General features: G+C 40.0%; 3 protein-coding genes across 3 annotated transcripts; all 3 read left to right on the top strand.

The window, feature by feature from the left end:
* On the top strand, positions 1 to 2,459 carry LOC139223248 (probable serine/threonine-protein kinase clkA). Its single transcript, XM_070855225.1, has 4 exons — positions 1 to 8; positions 401 to 649; positions 941 to 1,603; positions 1,673 to 2,459. Exons 1-4 carry the CDS (start codon positions 1 to 3, stop codon positions 2,457 to 2,459), a joined length of 1,707 nt encoding a protein of 568 aa, XP_070711326.1.
* On the top strand, positions 1,980 to 5,968 carry LOC139222877 (uncharacterized). The gene is made up of 7 exons (XM_070854771.1): positions 1,980 to 2,997; positions 3,117 to 3,181; positions 3,342 to 3,526; positions 3,954 to 4,183; positions 4,899 to 4,960; positions 5,055 to 5,203; positions 5,319 to 5,968. The coding sequence occupies exons 1-7, from the start codon at positions 2,671 to 2,673 to the stop codon at positions 5,405 to 5,407; spliced, it is 1,107 nt and encodes a 368-aa protein (XP_070710872.1). The 5' UTR covers positions 1,980 to 2,670; the 3' UTR covers positions 5,408 to 5,968.
* A 7,738-nt stretch (positions 5,969 to 13,706) lies between these two features.
* LOC139223247 (probable serine/threonine-protein kinase clkA) lies at positions 13,707 to 16,285 on the top strand. Its single transcript, XM_070855224.1, has 3 exons — positions 13,707 to 13,711; positions 14,839 to 15,282; positions 15,907 to 16,285. The coding sequence occupies exons 1-3, from the start codon at positions 13,707 to 13,709 to the stop codon at positions 16,283 to 16,285; spliced, it is 828 nt and encodes a 275-aa protein (XP_070711325.1).
* Positions 16,286 to 21,929: the final 5,644 nt, after the last annotated feature.

The raw sequence follows: 21,929 nt of genomic DNA, 5'->3' as shown, positions 1-21,929 counted from the left end.
ATGGAAAGGTGACTGTTGTACTTATTTTACAGATTCTTAAAAAAAAACAATATTTAGAGATAATTATAAAGCATCAAACAAATTAATTTGTTTATTTGCATTTTTTTACAAGTGATTTGCTGCACTGTCATTTGCAGATTGAACAACAGAAACAATGGGTGTTGGACCAATCTTATCAATTTTGCTGATAATTATAGGTAAGTTTGTCATTACCGTAATATGAATTTAAGTGTATTTGAGTTAACAGTGCTCTGAAAAAAGGTTATTTTGTCTGTCTGTCTGTCTATCTGTCTATCTATCTATCCTATAGCAGCCATTGAGCTTTCTGAAATGTCAGTAACTGAAACATTAACAACAACTGGCGGTTCAACTACAACTGGTGGGTCAACCACACCTGGAGGTTCAACAACAACTGGAGGTTCTACAACAACAGGTGGACCCACAACAACTGGTGGGTCAACTACAACAGGTGGATCCACAACAACTGGTGGTTCAACTACAACAGGTGGATCCACAACAACTGGTGGTTCAACTACAACTGGTGGGTCAACTACAACTGGTGGGTCAACAACAACTGGAGCATTAACAACAACTGGAGGTTCAACAACAACTGGTGGGTCAACTACAACTGGTGGGCCAACTACAACTGGTGAGTCAACTACCACAGATGGATCCACAACAACTGGTGGTTCAACTACAACTGGTGGGTCAACAACAACAGATGGTTCAACTACAACTGGTGGATTCACAACAACTGGTGGTTCAACTACAACTGGTGGGTCAACAACCACTGGTGGGTCAACAATAACTAGTGGATCAACAATAACTGGAGGGTCAACTACAACTGGTGGATCAACAACAACTGGAGCAATTACAACAACTGGTGGATCAACTACAACAGGTGGATCAACAACAACTGGTGTATCAACAACAACTAGAGGTTCAACAACAACTGGCGGATCAACTACAACTGGACGTTCAACCACAACTGGTGGATCAACAACTGGAGGTTCAACAACAACAATGGGTGGATCAACAACAACTGGAGGTTCAACAACAACTGGTGGTTCAACTACAACAGGTGGATCCACAACTGGTGGATCAACTACAACTGGTGGGTCAACAACAACTGGAGGTTCAACAACAACTGGTGGGTCAACTACAACTGGTGGGTCAACTACCACAGGTGGATCAACAACAACTGGTGGTTCAACTACAACTGGTGGGTCAACAACAACAGGGGGATCCACAACAACTGGAAAATTAACAACAACTCGTGGTTCAACTACAACTGGTGGGTCAACTACAACAGGTGGATCCACAACAACTGGAGGTTCAACAACAACTGGCGGATCAACTACAACAACTGGTGGTTCAACTACAACTGGTGGGTCCACAACAACTGGTGGATCCACAACAACTGGAGCAATTACAACAACTGGTGGTTCAACAACAACTGGTGGGTCAACAACAACAGGGGGATCCACAACAACTGGAGGTTCAACAACAACTGGTGGATCAACTACAACTGGAGATTCAACTACAACTGGTGGATCCACAACAACTGGTGGTTCAACTACAACTGGTGGGTCGACTACAACAGGTGGATCCACAACAACTGGTGGTTCAACTACAACTGGAGGTTCAACTGCAACTGGTGGGTCAACAACAGGTGGACCCACAACAACTGGAGGTTCAAGTACAACTGGTGGTTCAACTACAACTGGAGGTTCAACAACAACAGGTGGATCAACCACAACTGGAGGTTCAACAACAACTGGAGGATCAACCACAACTGGAGGTTCAACTACAACAGGTGGATCCACAACAACTGGTGGTTCAACTACAGGTGGATCAACTACAACTGGAGGTTCAACAACAACTGGTGGTTCAACTACAATTACTGCGTCAACAAACACTGGTGGTTCAAGTACAACTGGTGGATCAACCACAACTGGAGGTTCAACAACAACAACAGGTGGACCCACAACAACTGGTGGTTCAACTACAACTGGTGGGTCAACAACCACTGGAGGTTCAACAACAACTGGAGCATTAACAACAACTGGTGGTTCAACTACAGGTGGATCCACAACAACTGGAGCATTAACAACAACTGGTGGTTCAACTACAACTGGTGGGTCAACAACCACTGGAGGTTCAACAACAACTGGAGCATTAACAACAACTGGTGGTTCAACTACAGGTGGATCCACAACAACTGGTGGTTCAACTACAACTGGCGGGTCAACAACAACTGGAGCATTAACAACAACTGGTGGAGGTTCAACAACAACTGGTGGATCAACTACAACTGTTACGTTAACTACAACTGGTGGGTCAACTACAACTCAAGGTTCAACAACTGTTGGATCCACAACAACTGGACCATTAACAACAACTGGTGGTTCAACCACAACTGGTGGGTCAACAACCACTGGTGGGTCAACAATAACTAGTGGATCAACAATAACTGGAGGGTCAACTACAACTGGTGGATCAACAACAACTGGAGCAATTACAACAACTGGTGGATCAACTACAACAGGTGGATCAACAACAACTGGTGTATCAACAACAACTAGAGGTTCAACAACAACTGGCGGATCAACTACAACTGGACGTTCAACCACAACTGGTGGATCAACAACTGGAGGTTCAACAACAACAATGGGTGGATCAACAACAACTGGAGGTTCAACAACAACAATGGGTGGATCTACAAGCACTGATGGGTCAACAACAACCACTGCATTAACTTCAACTAGTGGTTCAACAACAACAGGAGGTTTAACAACAACGACAACAACAGGTGGATCCACAACAGGTGCTTCAACCACAGCTGGTAGGCCAACAGCAGCAACAACAACTACTACTACAGCAGCTCCCCCACCAGTTGTGGTTCTTGTAGCAGCCTTGGAAGAAACATTTGTAGAAGAACTCACTGATAGAGAGAGCCCAGAATTTATGGCTCTTGAGAAAAGAGTTGTACAAGTGGTGAGTACAATGTTCTCATTATTTTCCTTGGTGTATTTAATGAGTTTTAAGTTTTTCATTTAATTTTGAGAAAACTGTATAAGTTTGTCAAGAATTTTCTGTTTGCTTCCTTCCCACAGTATGATATCATCTACAAGGCAGAATTTGGCCTGCTTTTCATTCGCAGTTTTGTCATAGAGTTTAGGTAACATTTCACATTTTGAAAGTTGAAAGAGTTATTTTGCTTTATTTGCATGATGTGTTCGTCAATATGTTTATTCTTATATTAATGATGACAAAAAATGACATGCATACGTTATTGATGTTAATACCATTTGGTTGAGATATGCACATTTTTTATTCAGACCATTTGTGACCCCAACACGGGCGGATAATACTGAAGCAGAAGTGGGGATTGAGTTCAACCGAACTGCATCATCAGATGAAATCCCGGAGGCTGAGGCTGTTGTACAAACCTTAGTAGAAGCAGTGTCAAACCCCAACAATACCTTTAACCTCACTGTTGCCGCCGAAACTATCAAATTCGTAGGTAAGTAAACAGTAGCCCTACATTTCACTCTAGTAGGAGCAGGGAAATATATAGACTTTTGTCATTATCTTGCTTATTCTTTTAATTTTGGTGAACCACAGGAAACAATTATTTTGACTGAATTAATAACACAAAGTAATTTACCCTATCGAGCCGAATAAATTGTGGAAAGTTTTATGTTGTACTCCAATTAAGGATAGGGTTTAAAGAATCCTTTTTGACTTTCAATACCATGACTGACCTTGTATTCAAACTATTTGCCAGGTCATGAAATTACCATGAAGTCCACTGTGACAGACATTAGAAAAAACTACTTTAACTGTAACTTCTCATAAATAATCATACAGTATATTGTGATGTGTATGTTTCTTCAAAAAACTGATTTTTCCCATTTTTCCGCATGTTGTTCCATATTTGTGTTTTGCAGAAAGAGACAATACATCAGTAACAGCAGTCTCTACTACAGCTACTGCAATCAGTGCTGCAAACACATCCACAATACCTACAACTACCACTTCTCAAACAACAACTACAACTGCTGAGGCAGTCACAATAAGGCAAATGACTTTCAGATCTGCCGGAGAGACATTTACGAGTGACTTGCTGAATCCATCATCTGCAGCGTTTCAAAGTCGAGCCTCATTGATAAAGTCGACAGTAAGTCTTTCTCTTACTCACAATCTACAAAGGAAGCAAGATGTGAGCGAGGTGTGAAGGAGACATAAGCATTAGCACATAAGTGTTCTTCCTGACTGCATGATTTTAACAGCTGCCTGTGTTTGGACGTCTGTCAGCAGCAGCTCCTACAGCATTGAGTGGATAGCTGCCAGCTAACATGGCATCACTGGGGACTTAACCAAAATAGTTTTCATGTCAGCTCCATGAGAAAAAATTAACAATGTTAAATGTAGCCTGTTGATTTATTGTATTATACAGTTAGACTGTGACTGGAGGTTCAACAACCCGGACTTATCTTTAATCATACAAGTTTTAAAATAGCCCTGTTGAATGCAAACCCATTTTCAGAGTGACATTTAAGGGTGGGTGCTTCTGATGCTTCCTAATAGACACTAGATTACTTCTCATGTCACAATGGGTGGAAATTGGAAATCCTGTTTTTTATGAGATGCAATTCATCCCTGGTGCAGAGTTATCAAAGAAAATTTTATGTAAATCGTCCCTCCATATAAAGTAAACAAGACACAGATTAATTAGGCAGAAGAATTGGGTGGTCATTCAAGAAATTGGGTGAACAGAAAATGGAATAGTGTACTTGGTGCAAATGAAATATCATAATGAAAAAGACAATGCATAAGAAACACAACCCGATAAAATCAATGTGCTTACTATTGGTTTGCTTCTGTTACTGCAGCTTGAACCTTTCTACCAAACAACGTTTTTGTCATTCCGCTCCTTGACACTGGTTTCATTCAGGTAACATTTACATTTTTTTAATTATAAGTTGAATATTAAAGGTTTTGGCTATAAATTTGTATAAATATAAATGTTTTCTCAATTCCTTTTGCAGTAATGGATCAATCATCAACAACGCAGACCTTAGATTTGCATCCACATCTGTCCCAAGTGAGACTCAGATTGGAAATACTTTGATCAGTGCAGCTTCAGGAATCACAACCTTCAACATTGACACCAGCTCCATCACTGTGGATGGCACACGTAAGCAATATTGGATGCTACCTCATTTACTTTGATTTTGATTACTTTTAATTTTACAGTATTATAAAACTGTTTGTTGAAGCAATGTCTTGTTTCATTTTCTCAACATTTACAGAGGTTTCAGGTGGAGTAAGCCAGAAGATCTCTCTGATTACTGCATCCTTCCTTGTGCTGCTGTCATGGTTGCTGTCAAGCCAGCAATAGCATCTGTGCTGATGATCTGGTGAAAAGACTTCTATTCTTCTAAAGGACTTTGTCCCCATTAAATACCCAAGACTTCTGAGGATTACAGCTGTTGTATAGCGTCTGAAGAACTTTCAGATATTAAATTCAAAGTTGGGATGAATGCACACATTGATAACAAAGTAGTGATGGTTTGATCTGTTTAATCTTGATGGCGTAGATCTTAAAACTTTTCCTTATTTCTCTGTTGTGGTTTGGAAGAATTTGGTGCAGGGAAACAACATAGTTGGCAATGCAATTAATGTCTAAAAATAAGAAACCTTGTATATCAGTCACACCACACATAAATACAGTTCATGAAATATGATTTCATTTTTCTTATGTATTTGCAGCATCATGTATGTGTATTCTGTGAGTTAACCTGTATATTTTGTACAACTCAAGAAAAAAAATACTAGGTTTTCATGATCAGGATACAAAAAAATAAATAAAAGTCTACATTTGTTTTAGTTTTTAGTTTTTACCCTGTAAAGCTGAAACAAAAATATACTGAAGATGCTTCCATTAAATACCCTGAAGATATTTACAGACAATCCTGTCTCATTATTCTCTCAAACTTACTTTCACAATCAGTTCTTGTCAATAAGGTCAGTGATTCAGGTTTGTTAAAGTAAGTAAAATGTTTCTATTAAGACTGCTTTATGCTGAGGAAATAGTCCCATTGTCAGCTTGTTCTGTGGACTTGCACATTCAAAAACAGAAAAACACAGGGACGTCTGATATCAGGCAAATGGGGTCAGAAAAGGTAGACACAAACACACCTGAAAAACTGATGAGGGAATGAGCTGCAGGTGAGGAGATGGGTGTGGAATAACAGGTGAGGGTGAGGTGATTGCAGGGCAACAGGATCTGCAATGCCATGACTGAGTTAGTATTATGTTATAGTATTATAGTGTTGTGCTTTAACAAGTGGTAATGTTCAATTTGGCTATCAGAAATAATTAATAATTATCAAAGATAATTAATAATTATTAAAATAAATGAACTTCGATTAAAGTCCACCTCGATTGGGGCACCCCCTCGAAAAACGAGGAAAAGACAGCCGTTCTAATTGATTTAGTCTCGTAAAAATACTAAACTATCAATTTGGAAATATGTTTTATAATTAATTTAATAATTACTACCAAAATTACCACATTGATAGCTAGCTGAAGGATTTTGGAGTTCTTGACAGTGTAGAGGTTGGCAGTGTCCACACTTGTACAACATTAAAGGAGACAGCAGGTATTAAAACATTTATTAAAACAGAGCAAAATTCAGGGACATCATTTGTTATGCATTAAGGACTTGTACTTTGGTTGTAAGTACAGCTGAAGCAGAGTAGGTATTAAAGACATCTGCTGTTGCAGAAACAAAATCAATCAAACAATCTAACTAAATCTCTATGACTAAACTAAAATAATATGAGTGTAAGAGAGTGTGTGTGTGTGTGTGTGTGTGTGTGTGTGTGTGTGTGTGTGTGTGATAAGGCTGAGGAATGTGAGATGGGTCCCACAAAGGTGGGGGAGAGAGACCAAATGGTGATGGCCAGACCCCCTGGGGTGTGGGTCAGAGGCAGACAAAGGAAAGCTAAGTGCTGTTAGCTTAGCTTTGTCCCTCAGTGGCCTGTTGCAGACTGTGTGTGTGAGAGAGATAAAGGTGCAGGTTAAGACAGGATGGTTAGTTTGTAGGCTAACATCAACTAAACTTAATGGCTGCACAGTAATCTACAACACATCACAATAATCAAACTCAATGAACATTAAAACAAGTCAATGCATTAACAAGGGTAAACCATGTATGCAGTAATGCTATGCTAATTATGCCCAGTTAGAGTTTGTTACCAGTCCTTAAAGGGGTAGAAGAAGTGTCCTTGAGGGTGCTGCTTTCTCAGCTTGTTGCTGGAGGAAAGGTGTGGTTCGTGTCCGTGCTGTGTGGTTGCAGGCTGGAGGAATCCGGTCGCTCCTTTGTTCCTGTTAGTTAGCAGCTCTGTGCTAACTTGCTGGTGTGCTCTTGTTGTTGGTTATCAGCTGGCAGACTCTGGGTCGTGCCTGCTGGCGCTGATCTGCTTACTTCAGGCAGGACCTTGTGTCGCTACCATGAAGGAGGTGGCTGCTCTGGACAGACCACACTGAGGCAGAGCTTAGCTGAGTTGAGCTGGTCTCTCCTCTTCAGGAAAGATCAGGAGAGCTGGTCTCTCCTCTGCAGGAGGAGAGGGAGCAGGGAAGACCTGGTCTCTCCACTTCAGGAGAGACGATGAGAAAGAGAGAGTTCAGTGGGGGTGAACTGAACCCTCAAATACCTGGGTGTTCACCTCAACAACAAACTGGACTGGTCTCACAACACAGACGTCCTGTACAAGAAGGGCCAAAGTCGTCTCCACCTGCTGAGGAGACTGAGGTCCTTTGGAGTGTGCAGGACTCTGCTCAGGACTTTTTATGACTCTGTGGTGGCGTCTGCAGTCCTCTATGCAGTGGTCTGCTGGGGAGGAGGGAGCACAGAGAGGGACAGAAAGAGACTGAACAGGCTGGTCAGGAGGGCCGCTTCTGTCCTGGACTGCTCCCTGGACTCCATAGAGGAGGTGGGTGAGAGGAGGACACTAACAAAACTCAAGTCCATCATGGACAACCCCTCTCACCCCCTGCATGAGACTGTGGGGGCCCTCAGCAGCTCTTTCAGCAGCAGGCTGAGGCACCCACCCTGCAAGAAGGAACGCTACCGCAGGTCATTTCTCCCATCAGCCATCAGACTCTTTAACACCAGCATCACTGGCTGATGTTAATATACTGCCTACCATCCATGCCATTCCATTCCTGTAAATATCCTATGGTGTAAATATTTATTTCATTTCATCACAATCCATATATTTATATCTATATTTATATTTATATTTATATTTATATTTATATTTGCTATTTTTTGTCTTTTCTATTGCTTTGTTCTTTCACTGTCCCTGTTTATATTGTTGCTGCTGTAACAAGAAAATTTCCCCCTATGGGGGATAAAATAAAGAAGTCTAAAGTCTAACTGGTTTTGTGGGCCTGCGGTCGTAAAATCATGTGTCCCCTCCGGCCAATGGTGACAGTGGAGCTGGGCACGGGGGTGATTTCGCACCTATCTGTGAAACTGGGCATTGGGGAAAGGAGCCCAATAGTTTTACACAGACAAAGAAACATGCGGTCTTCACCATGTGCTATTCACTGTATAGTGAAGCCCAACAATAGTTATTTTATTTTGCTGTAAATTGTTGGTCATAATTACCTCAGAATCAGTGCTGTGATTATCAAGATAGCTAGCAGGGAGCAGCAGCAGGGGAGGTAATCTACTGAGGAGAAGGTGGGACTGGCTGGCTTTGAAATGACATACTAATGCAGGCCTTCTATTCATGCTAAGAACGATGTCAAATTGAGTGTTTCATCTACATAGTATGTGCTTTGTGTCTCATCAGACTGGCTGTGAGGACCACAGCACCACACTGTGGCTGGTGAGAGGTATGATTGGATTTATGGCGCAGTTTCAAATATCAAAGCCTTGAAAGCACCTCCATCTTTGTGGATGGCACGTGTAAGCAATATTGAATGCTACCTCACTGAAAATGTATGATATTACAGAAATATTTGTTAATGCAATATCTTGTTTCCTGCTCTCCTCATTTACAGAGGTTTCCAGTGGAGTAAGCCACAAGAACAGTCTAATCACTGCATCCTTACTTGTGCTGCTGTCATGGCTACTGTCATGCCAGCAATAGCATCTGTCCTGATCCATCCATCAATCCATTATCTATTCCGCTCACATTCACAACTACAGGCAATTTTCATCCATCAATCCATTGTCTATACAGCTTATCCAGGGGGCCTGGAGACAACCACAGCTGACTTTGAGAGAGAGGCGGGGTGCATATGTGTATATGTGCATATACTCTTCTGTTAATGAGGATGAAAGTATGACCACAGTCATCCACAGAAGGAGCCATCACACCTTAACAATGTGCTTGTCCAGGATCGCTCTTGAAGTTTCATGATTTATAGTACACTGTCTGCTCAAGGAGCATCATTTGAAGTTGAGACAAATTTTAGCCATTACATAAACTAAACTAATCAAATAAGTACACTAGAATTCATCCTTTAGGATGTTTGTGTAAATGTCGTAAACTCAACATGCCAATGTTCACTTGCAGTGTTAAAGAAGGTGAAGAAACAGACATGATAACTGGTGGTATGTCCTGTATGTCCTGATGGTGGGAGGCACCCTTGATTGGATAAATGCCTACAGACTGTAGTCGTCATCTGAGCAGGTGTTGCCTATATTCACCTGGAATGCTGTTCCTCTGTTGAAAGAAAACAACATGTCAGTCCCTAGACCTTTATCAGGTAAAACAAAGTTGTTTGCAAATAATAGGACAATGTGCAGGAGCTTTCTCTTTTGCTTCTGGACATTTTCTCCTACGAGTCTACAAGAAAGTGTGCATAAACATTTTTCTCAAGTATTAAAGCAAGAAAATACTAAAAACAGCAGCTTCTAACAACCCTGGTGAGAACACATTGAAACAGAGAACAGAGGTTTGGATTGAGAATATCTGTTTTCTCAAAGGACTTGTACAATGTAAATGTACATCAGAACTCTTGAATCTCATTTTTAAAAATTGCTTCGAAATTGATTTGTCATTCGTACTTTTTTGTTTAAATCAACATAACATCCAGTAGTTGCCATTATTTGGTACATAGATGTTTAATTGTCATGGACTACTTGCTCTCATTGTTGTTTCTTTTACATATTTTCATATTTACCAACGATCCTTTGTGTTCATTGAAATTTCCAAATAAAGTGAAAAAACTTCCACTTTTGTGTCCTAAAAATATCAGGGCTTAAGAGGAATTTTTCACAAAAGACGGGAATTCTTGCTTCTCCAGCAAGCAACTGAGGAGCAAAAGCAAACTCAACAAAATCTTAGTATTCAGAGCAGATAGCAAGATTTTCTTGTGTTTGATTCTGCTCTCGTGGTTTAACTCTAATAAGAGACTAGATGAGACAAATTCTTGCTGTCCTTCACTGATTACCTATCTTCACTGATAGCTTTTCTTGTAGTTATTTTAATTATTATACCTTGTTTAATATCGTATGTGTTTGGATTTTATTTTATGCATTGTTTTGGTTAAAGTTAGGATACAGTTCTACAGAACAATTATTCTCCCAAAAAGGCCACAGAAGCTACTAAAAAGTCTTCATTTTAATTAACAAAAGTCTTGAATATTTCCATGGGCAGTAATGTTAGTTATAAAATGTTTTGTGTTTGATTGTGAGCTGTCAGGGGACATTGTGTGCAGTCTACACAGCAAACACTGTGTAACATGCAAACACATTTGAATGTGTTTGCATGTTACACAGTCTACAGTGAATCTATTGTCTACTTACTGGTATGGGAGCTGGTTAAATATGTTCATGTGTCTGAAAGATCACATTTTACTCGTCTATGAATAGTATATTCTCAAATGTCTTGGGCCACTTGCACAATATGCTTCCGTTAAATTTAGCTTTTCTCTTTCAAAATGACTTTACATAATCCCACAGCATAAGTATGCAGTGACAACATACTGTATTGTTTCTGGCTGTGTCTTATTTTTAACTGTTTATCGTCAGAATGCATAACTTCAGGTTTCAGTGACGTCTTTGCCCCTCCCTCATTTAAAAGTTCTTTGTGAGTCATTTCACAGCAGGTTTTCTTGACATGACAGGCAACAGTCATGCTAGTTACAGTAACTAGTAAACAAAAAACGTCATTTGTTCACTTTGTTCGTCAGTCCATTTTATGCTGCTTTTTCAGGTCTAGGCCACATTAATGAAACCACTGAGAATTATTTTCATACAATTCTGGGAAATATTTCAGGCCATATTGTCCTCACTGGTTTTCTGTTATACTTCCATACTTTGGCCAGTATGACACATTTTTTTAAATTCTGTGAGCCCTGGAGAAACTCTATATATTTCCATATAAATATTATTGTTTTGAGGCTTAAGTTTATTGTATAATTTTATAGATCTTACAGATTTATTCCAATAATTCCAAATATCATGTACACTATTCATGAAATGTATTTCAGTATGCAATTCTGTTAGCTTATTATTTTTTTTCTTTGTCTTGCATTTCGTCTTGCTTCATTACACCTCACTCCACTCCATATATTTTTTTTTGTCATAACTTGTCACATTGGTGGAGCTTCCATCAACATTCCCATGAGTGGAATGTACCAGCAACTTGTTTAGCATAACAAAAAAAAAAAAGGGAGTATACCATGTTAGTGAAACAGGACAATGACAGGTTGTACCCTGTAATTTGATCATGTTCGTCACGACATTTCTCAATGGTCACATCAATAGCTTTTGTTCTGTCACAGTATATATAAGCCTGAACAGATGTGGATGGTCGCATAAGGCAAAAGGTTTGCAAGATTCCAGAAGTGAAGTGGACTGAATTAAAAACATCAAAAAAGGTTTTAAAAAACGTCTGAGGCAGATAGGAAGACAGTTTCTAACTTTTCGTCTTATATCTTTTCACTTTGGGTAAGTACATATAAATCTTTATCTGTCTATTTAATGATATTTAATGATATGTCATTATCACATATTTGAAGTTAAAATAAACGATTGTCATATGATTTTATTAATATTACTTTAAAGTTTTGAAATCCTGTTTCAACTGTTCCTCTTTAGCTGATATTTTATTTTTTCCTCGCTATTTATTTAATTTGATTTAGTTTTTTTTATTGGAACATGCATTATTATGGCATTATAGGGGCGTTCAAAGACATTTCCACAGACAGATGCTTGTGAACAGTTACACAGATTGAGTCTGTAGAGTGGCCAAAAAACTGTTTAGCTGATATTCTAAGGTTTTCCCTAATTAAAAGCACTGTTTTATTAATTTTTTACATAGCACATGTTGCTCTTTTTGCAGCAATGGAATATTGCACTGATTTAGGTACTAACCAGTATCCCAAATCCTATCCTAAATACACCAGTATATTAAATAAAATTGTGATGCACTATTGGTTTTTGTAGGGATCTGTTTTTGTCCTTTTCACACACAGGGTCAGAGGTAGGTCAGTTTGCATCACCCCTGAGCTAATAGGGGTTCAGTGATTTGCTTAAAGGCATTTCAAACTGACTGATGCTTGGAACAGAAGAGATTCGGGTGGTGAAAGAGCAGTCTCCTCTCTCAGTGCACCTGCCTGGTCAAGTAGCACTCTGCTTGGTGATGTAGTGCATGAAGACATGCTTATACGTATATATAACTATAACCTGGATAAGTTCTAGTGAGGAAATGTGTGAAAACACCAGAAACTAAAGATGGAATACAGAAGGCAAAAATATTTGTCAATGAGGTGTGAAAAATGTGTGGATTTTGTCAGGCAGAGCTTTCAGTTTTAGCACAAAATTCTTGGTAGAGCCCCCCCAGCAACAGCATCAGCATCAGAGAGGGAAGCTTGAAATAGTCTGTGCTAGAGCCCTGGTGCTCAAATTAACAGCCTTACCTCCACTTCCCCTCGGCAGACACCGTAGATTCCTCTTTGCTCGCCTGTCCCAGCTGGAGCCCCATCCGTTGTACTTCCACACAGCTCGTCCCATTTAAGTCCCATCATGCCAACTGCACCTGGCACAGCTTCAAAAACATCCTCACCCATCGTGGTGCTCTTTAGACTGCTAAGATCAAGCAGCTCCTCCATAATGCAAAAGTGATCATCATTAGTTATTAGCTGAGCTCTCATCGCGCACCGCGTCTGAAACTTTCTACACTCATTTGCTCTCTTACATTTCCTTAATTCTGCCATTTTGGGTCACATGTAGCAAATTTCTTCTTCGATTACTCATTTTATAGAGAAGCTGCCTCGTTTAAGACAGTTACTCCACAGTTACAATACTGTCCAGCACAAGTTCCATGTGTGGGCCGTATTACAATACATTTTTAGGATTTCCTGCGGGCCAATGAAAATTGGACCAACATTAACATTATAGATCGTATAATAGCATCGTAATGATTCTAATAAGTAAAAACACACGTGCAAAAGCTTTTGACATGCTGCTTCTGTGAATAAATATCTGTGTTATTTGATTTTATAGATTTAGAGGAAGACAGGATGGGTGTCGGACGGATGATATCAATTTTCCTGATTCTAATGGGTAAGCTTAGTGATTTTAAGTGGATTGCCTTTAAATGTCTTGATGCAAAACAATTAAAAATTAAATTTAAAAGAAGTGGAGGGAATGTAGGGAACATAAAGTGGAGATGGAGTAGGATTTGAAATAACCCTGAGATCCTGATAAGTAAGATATAACAAAGACAATAGCTAATCTATGTTTTAGCTGTATTTTTTTGCCAAGTTTGCTGACAGTACATGAAGACTATTGGTATGTTACAAGGAAGCAGAGAGTACTCTGAAGAGAGGTTTTGTATTTACGGTTATACAGTTATATAGTACTATTTATAACAACATAGTAAATGTTTTGTAGTTAAGTTAAAGTATAACACCATATATTTTAGCAGATGTCTAAAGTCAGAGAAGATCATTCTTACTGAACCACTGTATAAGAAGTAACACATTTTGAAAACTTTGTTTTATCTTCCTTGTTAATAGCTGTTCTAATGACAGCACCACTTGCTACAACAGCAACCACCATGGCAACAACAACAGCTTCTCCAACAACAAACACAGCTGCAACTACAACAGCTGCAGCAACAACAACAGTTGGCCCATCAACAACACCTGCCCCAACAACAACAGCTGCTGCAACAACAACAGCTGCTGCAACTACAACAGCTGCAGCAACAACAGTTGCTCCAACAACAACAGCTGCTGCAACAACAACAGCTGCACCAACAACAGTGGCTCCAACAACAACACCTGCCCTGACCACAACAGCTGCTGCAACAACAACAGCGGCACAAACTACAACAGCTGCTGCAACTACAACAGCTGCTGCTACAACAGCTGCTCCAACAACAACAGCTGCAGCAGCAACAACAACAGCTGCAGCAACAACAACAGTGGCTCCAACAACAACAGTTGCTGCAACAACAACAGCTGGCCCATCAACAACACCTGCCCCAACGACAACAGCTGCTCCAACAACAACAGCTGCTGCAACTACAACAGCTGCAGCAACAACAGTTGCTCCAACAACAACAGCTGCTGCAACAACAACAGCTGCACCAACAACAGTGGCTCCAACAACAACACCTGCCCTGACCACAACAGCTGCTGCAACAACAACAGCGGCACAAACTACAACAGCTGCTGCAACTACAACAGCTGCTGCTACAACAGCTGCTCCAACAACAACAGCTGCAGCAGCAACAACAACAACTGCAGCAACAACAACAGTGGCTCCAACAACAACAGTTGCTGCAACAACAACAGTTGGCCCATCAACAACACCTGCCCCGACGACAACAGCTGCTCCAACAACAACAGCTGCTGCAACTACAACAGCTGCAGCAACAACAACAGTTGGCCCATCAACAACACCAGCCCCGACGACAACAGCTGCTGCAACTACAACAGTTGCTCCAACAACAGCTGCTGCAACAACAACAGCTGCAGCAACAACAGTGGCTCCAACAACACCTGCCCCGACCACAACAGCTGCTGCAACAACAACAGCACCTCAAACAACAACAGCTGCTGCAACTACAACAGTTGCTGCAACAACAACAGTGGCTCCAACAACAACAGCTGCTGCAACAACAACAGCTGCAGCAACAACAACAGTTGGCCCATCAACAACACCTGCCCCGACGACAACAGCTGCTCCAACAACAACAGCTGCTGCAACTACAACAGCTGCAGCAACAACAACAGTTGGCCCATCAACAACACCAGCCCCGACGGCAACAGCTGCTGCAACTACAACAGTTGCTCCAACAACAGCTGCTGCAACAACAACAGCTGCAGCAACAACAGTGGCTCCAACAACACCTGCCCCGACCACAACAGCTGCTGCAACAACAACAGCGCCTCAAACAACAACAGCTGCTGCAACTACAACAGCTGCAGCAACAACAACAGTGGCTCCAACTACAACAGCTGCAGCAACAACAACAGTGGCTCCAACAACAACAGCTGCTGCAACAACAACAGCTGCAGCAACAACAACAGTTGGCCCATCAACAACACCTGCCAGGACAACAACAGCTGCTGCAACTACAACAGTTGCTCCAACAACAGCTGCTGCAACAACAACAGCTGCAGCAACAACAGTGGCTCCAACAACACCTGCCCCGACCACAACAGCTGCTGCAACAACAACAGCGGCACAAACAACAACAGCTGCTGCAACTACAACAGCTGCAGCAACAACAACAGCGCCTCAAACAACAACAGCTGCTGCAACAACAACAGCTGCAGCAACAACAACAGCTGCTGCAGCAACAACAGTGGCTCCAACAACAACACCTGGTGCAACAACAACAGTTTCTCCAACAACAGTTGGCCCATCAACAACACCTGCCCCGACGACAACAGCTGCTCCAACAAGAAACACAGCTGCAACTACAACAGTTGCTCCAACAACAACAGCTGCAGCAACAACAGTGGCTCCAACAACAACACCTGGTGTAACAACAACAGTTGCACCAACAACAACGGCTGCAACAACAACAGCTGCAACTACAACAGCAGTTGCTCCAACAACAACAGCTGCTACAACAACAGTTTCTCCAACAACAGTTGCCCCATCAGCAATGGCTGCAACAACAACAGCTGCTCCAACAACAACAGTTGCACCAACAACAGCAGTTGCAACTACAACAGCTGCTGCAACGACAACAGTTGCTCCAACAACAGCTGCACCTACAACAACCACTGAAGCAACAACATCTGCCCCAACGACAACAGTTTCTGCAACAACACCTGGTGCAACAACACCAGCCCTGACGACAACAGCTGCCCCAACAACAACAGCTGCTCCAAGGACAGCAGCAACAACAACACCTGCTCCAACAACAACACCTGGTGCAACAACACCAGCCCTGACAACAACAGCTGCCCCAACAATAACAGCTGCTCCAATGACAGCAGCAACAACAACAGCTGCTCCACCAACAACAGCTGCCTCAACAACAACACCTGGCACAACACCAGCCCTGACAGCAACAGCTGCCCCAACAACAACAGCTGCTCCAATGACAGCAGCAACAACAACTGCTCCACCAACAACAGCTGCAGCAACAACCACAGCTGCTCCACCAACAACAGCTGCAGCAACAACCACAGCTGCTCAAACAACACCTGTTCCAGCAACAGCTGCTCCAACAACAGCCATGATTCCTGCAGCTGCCACTAGTGTAGCAGTCATAACAAGAAGGGTGACTTTCAGATCTGTTCAAGACACATTTACAAGTGACTTGCTGAATTCATCATCTGAAGCTTTTCAAAATCGAGTTTCATTGATAACAACTCAGGTAAGTTTCAACATTAGAATAAAATGTGATGAATACCTACTGAATAATTTTTTGCAAACAGCACAATACGTTTGTGCTGTTTGAAACATAAACACACATAAACTGAACTTTGATGTTAGCACTTAGCACACAGCCAGTGATTTACTGGGTTACTGTGTGGTATACATTAGATACTGATAGGATACTTCCCATTTCCTACTGGTGTTAAAACTGCTCCATAGTGTTTTACATACCAATAGTATACGAACGCAGTATAAAGAAAAAAGAATCCAAACACAAGTAGTGAGATGTTTGGTGTGATGGATATATTAGCACCTATCTTTTTTTTTCTCAAGTCAGTCTCTCTCCTCACCTAAAATTGTCTTCTACATTATAGAAAGTACAGAAAATCCAATGAAAAACATATACAGAAACAGTTGGAAACTCAACTTCGCTCTTAATAGGCAGTCTAGATACTATTAGTAATTAGTGATAGAGGGAAATGTGTTGGGACAAATAGAACCTTAAATACAACTTGTTTTTCTATTTCTGCAGCTCACACCTTTTTACCAAAGGGCGTTCCCTTCCTCCTTCAGGTCTTTGAATGTGGTCTCATTCAGGTAATTTCTGATTTATTGGATGACAATCTAGGAAAAGTGGCCTAAATCTGATATTTCAAACAATGTTTTTTTCTTTCTCCTTCTGCAGAAGTGGATCAGTCATCAACGAGTTTGAAGTTAACTTTGCAGGAACATCTCCTCCTAATAACACTCAGATTGGGAATGTTTTAATCAGCGCAGCTTCAAATATCACTGGCTTCGACATTGAAAGCAGCTCCATCAATGTGAATGACACATGTAAGTAATACCGAGTGTTACCTGATTAAAATTTCAAAAATTGCACAACTGTTTATTAAACTAATGTTTTGTTTCCATTTCTCCTCATTTACAGCTTCAAGTGGAGTAAGCCACAAGGTCAGTCTCATCACTGCATCCTGCCTGGCACTGTTGTCATGGCTACTGTCAAGCCAGCAGTAGCATGATTGCTGATTTCCATTTGAAATGCCATCACTGGTATGAGCAAGGACTTTAGAGTCATGATTGTCTGAAGTGTTGTACAGCTTCAGAAGAACTTACAATCGAACTGAAGGAATCTGAGTGGGACTGTCCAGAATCCAGACAGAATGACACAGACAGCTTCAAACACCTGATTCATTCAATCATCACCAGAATCAATATATAACACTATCTCAATAACTTCACTTTACACTATTAATGTACAAATGCATCTCCTTTCAGTGAACATTGTGTTATAGCAATATGTAACTTATAGTCAACTGATAATGTTGTCTTGTTTAGTCTTTTTCACCAAACATGTTAATTCAGCCATACTGGAAATTACCTAAAACCATAAAACCACTCTCATCATTGTCTTTGAAATGTGCAGATTGAGAAATCTGAATGCTAGATATTAAACTGGACTTTTTGAGAAGCAAGTCTTCTTTAGTGTTTTGTAATTTACAGAGGGAGAGCTTATTTAAAATGCTGTTGTTTTAGTTTTAACTTAAAATTATCCATACTGTTCTGTAGTTCCAAATCCATGTAACATTCGTGTTTAGGTTTTGGCTTGATAACATAGCTTAGTATAACATGGGACAGCTCCAACAAGTGCCTTAAATTAAATGAAGTACATTTGCACACCCAGTACCCTGTACCAATGCATATAATTGTATCAAGGGTCATCATGTATATATGTTACAACAATGCTCTGTCAATTTTCTTATTTATATCAAGCATATTTATGTAATCATGCAGAACTGTATTCTGTGAGATTTATCTTTATTTGTACAATTTCTGTCAGATGCTTTACAATGATCAAAATAAACCGTATGTGGTGCTTTGACATTTTGGTGGCTATGTTTGGGGCATTTTTAATGTTAGGACCTTTAATTAAAGCACTGGTGGTGTTTGCAGACAATCGAACCCTACTGTGTGATTTCATATCATTAGATTTCACAATAGGGTTGTACTATAAGCCAGTCTCAGCATTTGTTGTGTTAGTGAATCTTCACAAAGAGAGAACTGGGAGTGGTGCATACTTAACATTGGCTATGAAGTACTTTATTTGTTTAGGTAATATAATAATGCCAGTCAATCTGAAAGAAACATTGTTCATCATCATCTTAATCATCTAAATGACTCACAATAATCTTTAATCCAGGGAGGAGCATACAGACATGAACAAGCCTACATACATCAGAAGCTAATCAAAACTGTTGGACTGACAGGCGATCTCTAGGAAGTTCAGTGCAAAAGCAACACAGTGTTACATCACGTACGTACATCACGTAGTAATATCTGACACTTTAAGTTATGCATAATGGCAAAAAAACACTAAAAAATAGAGCAGCAGACAAATTATTACTGCATATCAATTATCAATTACGCTGCAGGAGTTTTAAAGAAAAAAAGCAAAACTTGTGTAAGTAGTTTAAGACTCTGAAGATCTTAAGATCTAACCTGGCATAAATGTTCAGTTTTAACCTGCTCTAGTACCAGTAAATAGAAATGAGATATTCAAATACGTTCACATGACATACATAGGGTGACCTGATCCCAACAAAACCAATGTGGGACAATGAGGATGCTCCACCTGGACTCGTTACTCTTAAAAGACAATTCAAAACATGCCACTGACTCACCCTTTTTGGCAGTATGGACTTTGTTTGAGAAAAAAGTTCATAAAGAATTGTTGAATTATCACCATCTTATCAGAAACAACTATACTATACAACTGTCCACCCTGTCATGTCGGGGCTTGGTGACAGGGTGGACATTTACATCAGTTAGTTTCTTAATGGGGCAATTACATGACATTACATGATGACAGGGGGCGTGTACAAAATGTTAAATCTAATTATAAAAAGAGAAAAAAAATCAAAATTACTTGTTTTACCCAAGATATTGGTAAGAATAATAAGAACATTTAAAACGTATTTTAATTTTATGTCATTTAATGACCCGTGTGGGACATAGCAAAAGCAGATACACCCAACCAAAGAAAATGATATAACATTTTAAGAAACTTGTCCTTGCACTGATTTGTGTGTCAGTGTATGGACATTTGCAATAACACCTAAACTTTTCATTATTTAATAACACGTTAATGATAACTTAGTGATTCTGATGAGGACACCAAACGGTACTTTATAGTGATATTGACCACTCTGCTCTGCCATCTCTCCGTCCTCTGGGTGACAATGAACTATAATAGCAATTTAGCATTTGAGGAATTAACTCGAGTTTATCAGGAAAAACTCTTTCAGTAAAAATGCATCCATAGATCGGCTCTTTCTGTGCTGTGCGTTTCTTGTGAGACTCACTTTGACTCACGTCGCGTTCCCCTCCGTGGAAAAGTTCACAGTCCTTGATGTAGCTGTATTTTCTTTTCTTTGAGCTAGTTTCCATCATATTCCGCTTAAATCTGCATCCTTTTCTGGCCCTGTGTTGTCGTTGTGTTTTACTCGCGCAGTGGCACACAGGTTTGTCTGCGTTTGACCAATAAACGCTGCTGCGTATTTTTTATTGACAGCTGACGCGGCTCTGTGGTGACAGCGTCTCTGCGTCCTTCGCAGCCATTAGATGACAGCAAAATTTCAGAAAAGAGCCCATCCAGTAATTCTTTGACTTTTCAGAATTTGACCCAGTAGGCGGGACATGTTTCAATTTATGGGACGCCGGGACAAGAGCGAAAAATGTGGGAAAAGTCGGGACACCTGGTCACCCTAGACATACAGTCAAAAGTACATCACTCAACAATAAACAGCTGTATCACAGCTTGAAAGGTCTTAGAAGGCGTTCAATTAATTTCTTTAAAAAAAAAAGGTCCTCGGGGTATTAAAAAGTCTTCATTTTGAGTTACAGAAGTCTTGAATATTTCCTCTTGTCTGTCATAGACAATATTGTTAGCTATCAAATGTTTTTTGTATCCGACTGTGAGCTCTCAGGAGATGTTATAGATTAATGAACTGAAAGTGGATTATGTCTTTGGGAGGCTGTTCAATGTCAGTCAGCACTGACATTGGTTTCTGTAGCACTCATTTACTCAAGATGAGAAAGTGTGAATTTTGGCAAAAAACTTAAATAATTTCATTTTAATTTAACTTAACAATAAATCATTATTCATCAATAATGATTATTAAATTCATTAATAATTTTTCATTTGTCCATTGATCCATTTATGCTGCATATCTGGGACCATTAAGAATCATCGTCATATACTGCTAGAAAATACAGAAATGAAGTATGCAGTATGATCATGAAAAATATATAAAATAGCGCTATGTGTGGGGTTCATTTCTTTTTATGTGTCCAAATAAACATTATTTTGCTCTTTCAGTGTATTATATCATACATATTTACACTGATAACTCCAAATTTCAGGTAACACATTTGTACAGATTATGTTAGGATACCAATTTCATAGTCATAGAACTGATTTTCTTTTCTTGCATTTCCTCCTGCTCCATGTCATTTCTCTAGAACTCTGTATTCTGTATCATAACCTTTAGTCACACTGGTGGAGCTTCCCATTAGGGGAATGCACCTTAAACTTGTTTTGCAAATTAAGGGAGTATGCCATGTTACTGAGCCAAGACAATGACAGACTGAAAGATGAAAGTCTTTATCCTATGCTTCAGTGTGCCATTATTCCGGTGTCACAACATTTCTGTAATATTTATTATGTATGAGTCACATCACTAACCTTTACTTTGTTCTAAGACATAAATACGCCTTAATAGATGTGGATGATCACATTGAGAGGTTTGCAATATCACAGGTTTGAGCAAGACTGAATTAAAACACACCAAAAGCTTGAACAAAGATCTGAGGCAAATAGGAAGTTGAAATTTCATCTTATAGTTTTTCATTTTGGGTAAGTACCTCTGTAAATCTATACACTTTTGTGCATTTATACAATTAGTGTGTGCGTGTAATATTTATGTATTTACAAATCTTATTTATATTTATTGTTTTATTTAATATTTAGTGTACTAATAAATTATATTAT

This window comes from Pempheris klunzingeri, chromosome 23 (assembly GCF_042242105.1).
Source record: "Pempheris klunzingeri isolate RE-2024b chromosome 23, fPemKlu1.hap1, whole genome shotgun sequence".
Lineage (NCBI taxonomy): Eukaryota > Metazoa > Chordata > Actinopteri > Acropomatiformes > Pempheridae > Pempheris > Pempheris klunzingeri.
The sequence above is the reverse complement of the archived record's forward strand: the minus strand, read 5'-3'. Positions and strand labels throughout refer to the sequence as shown.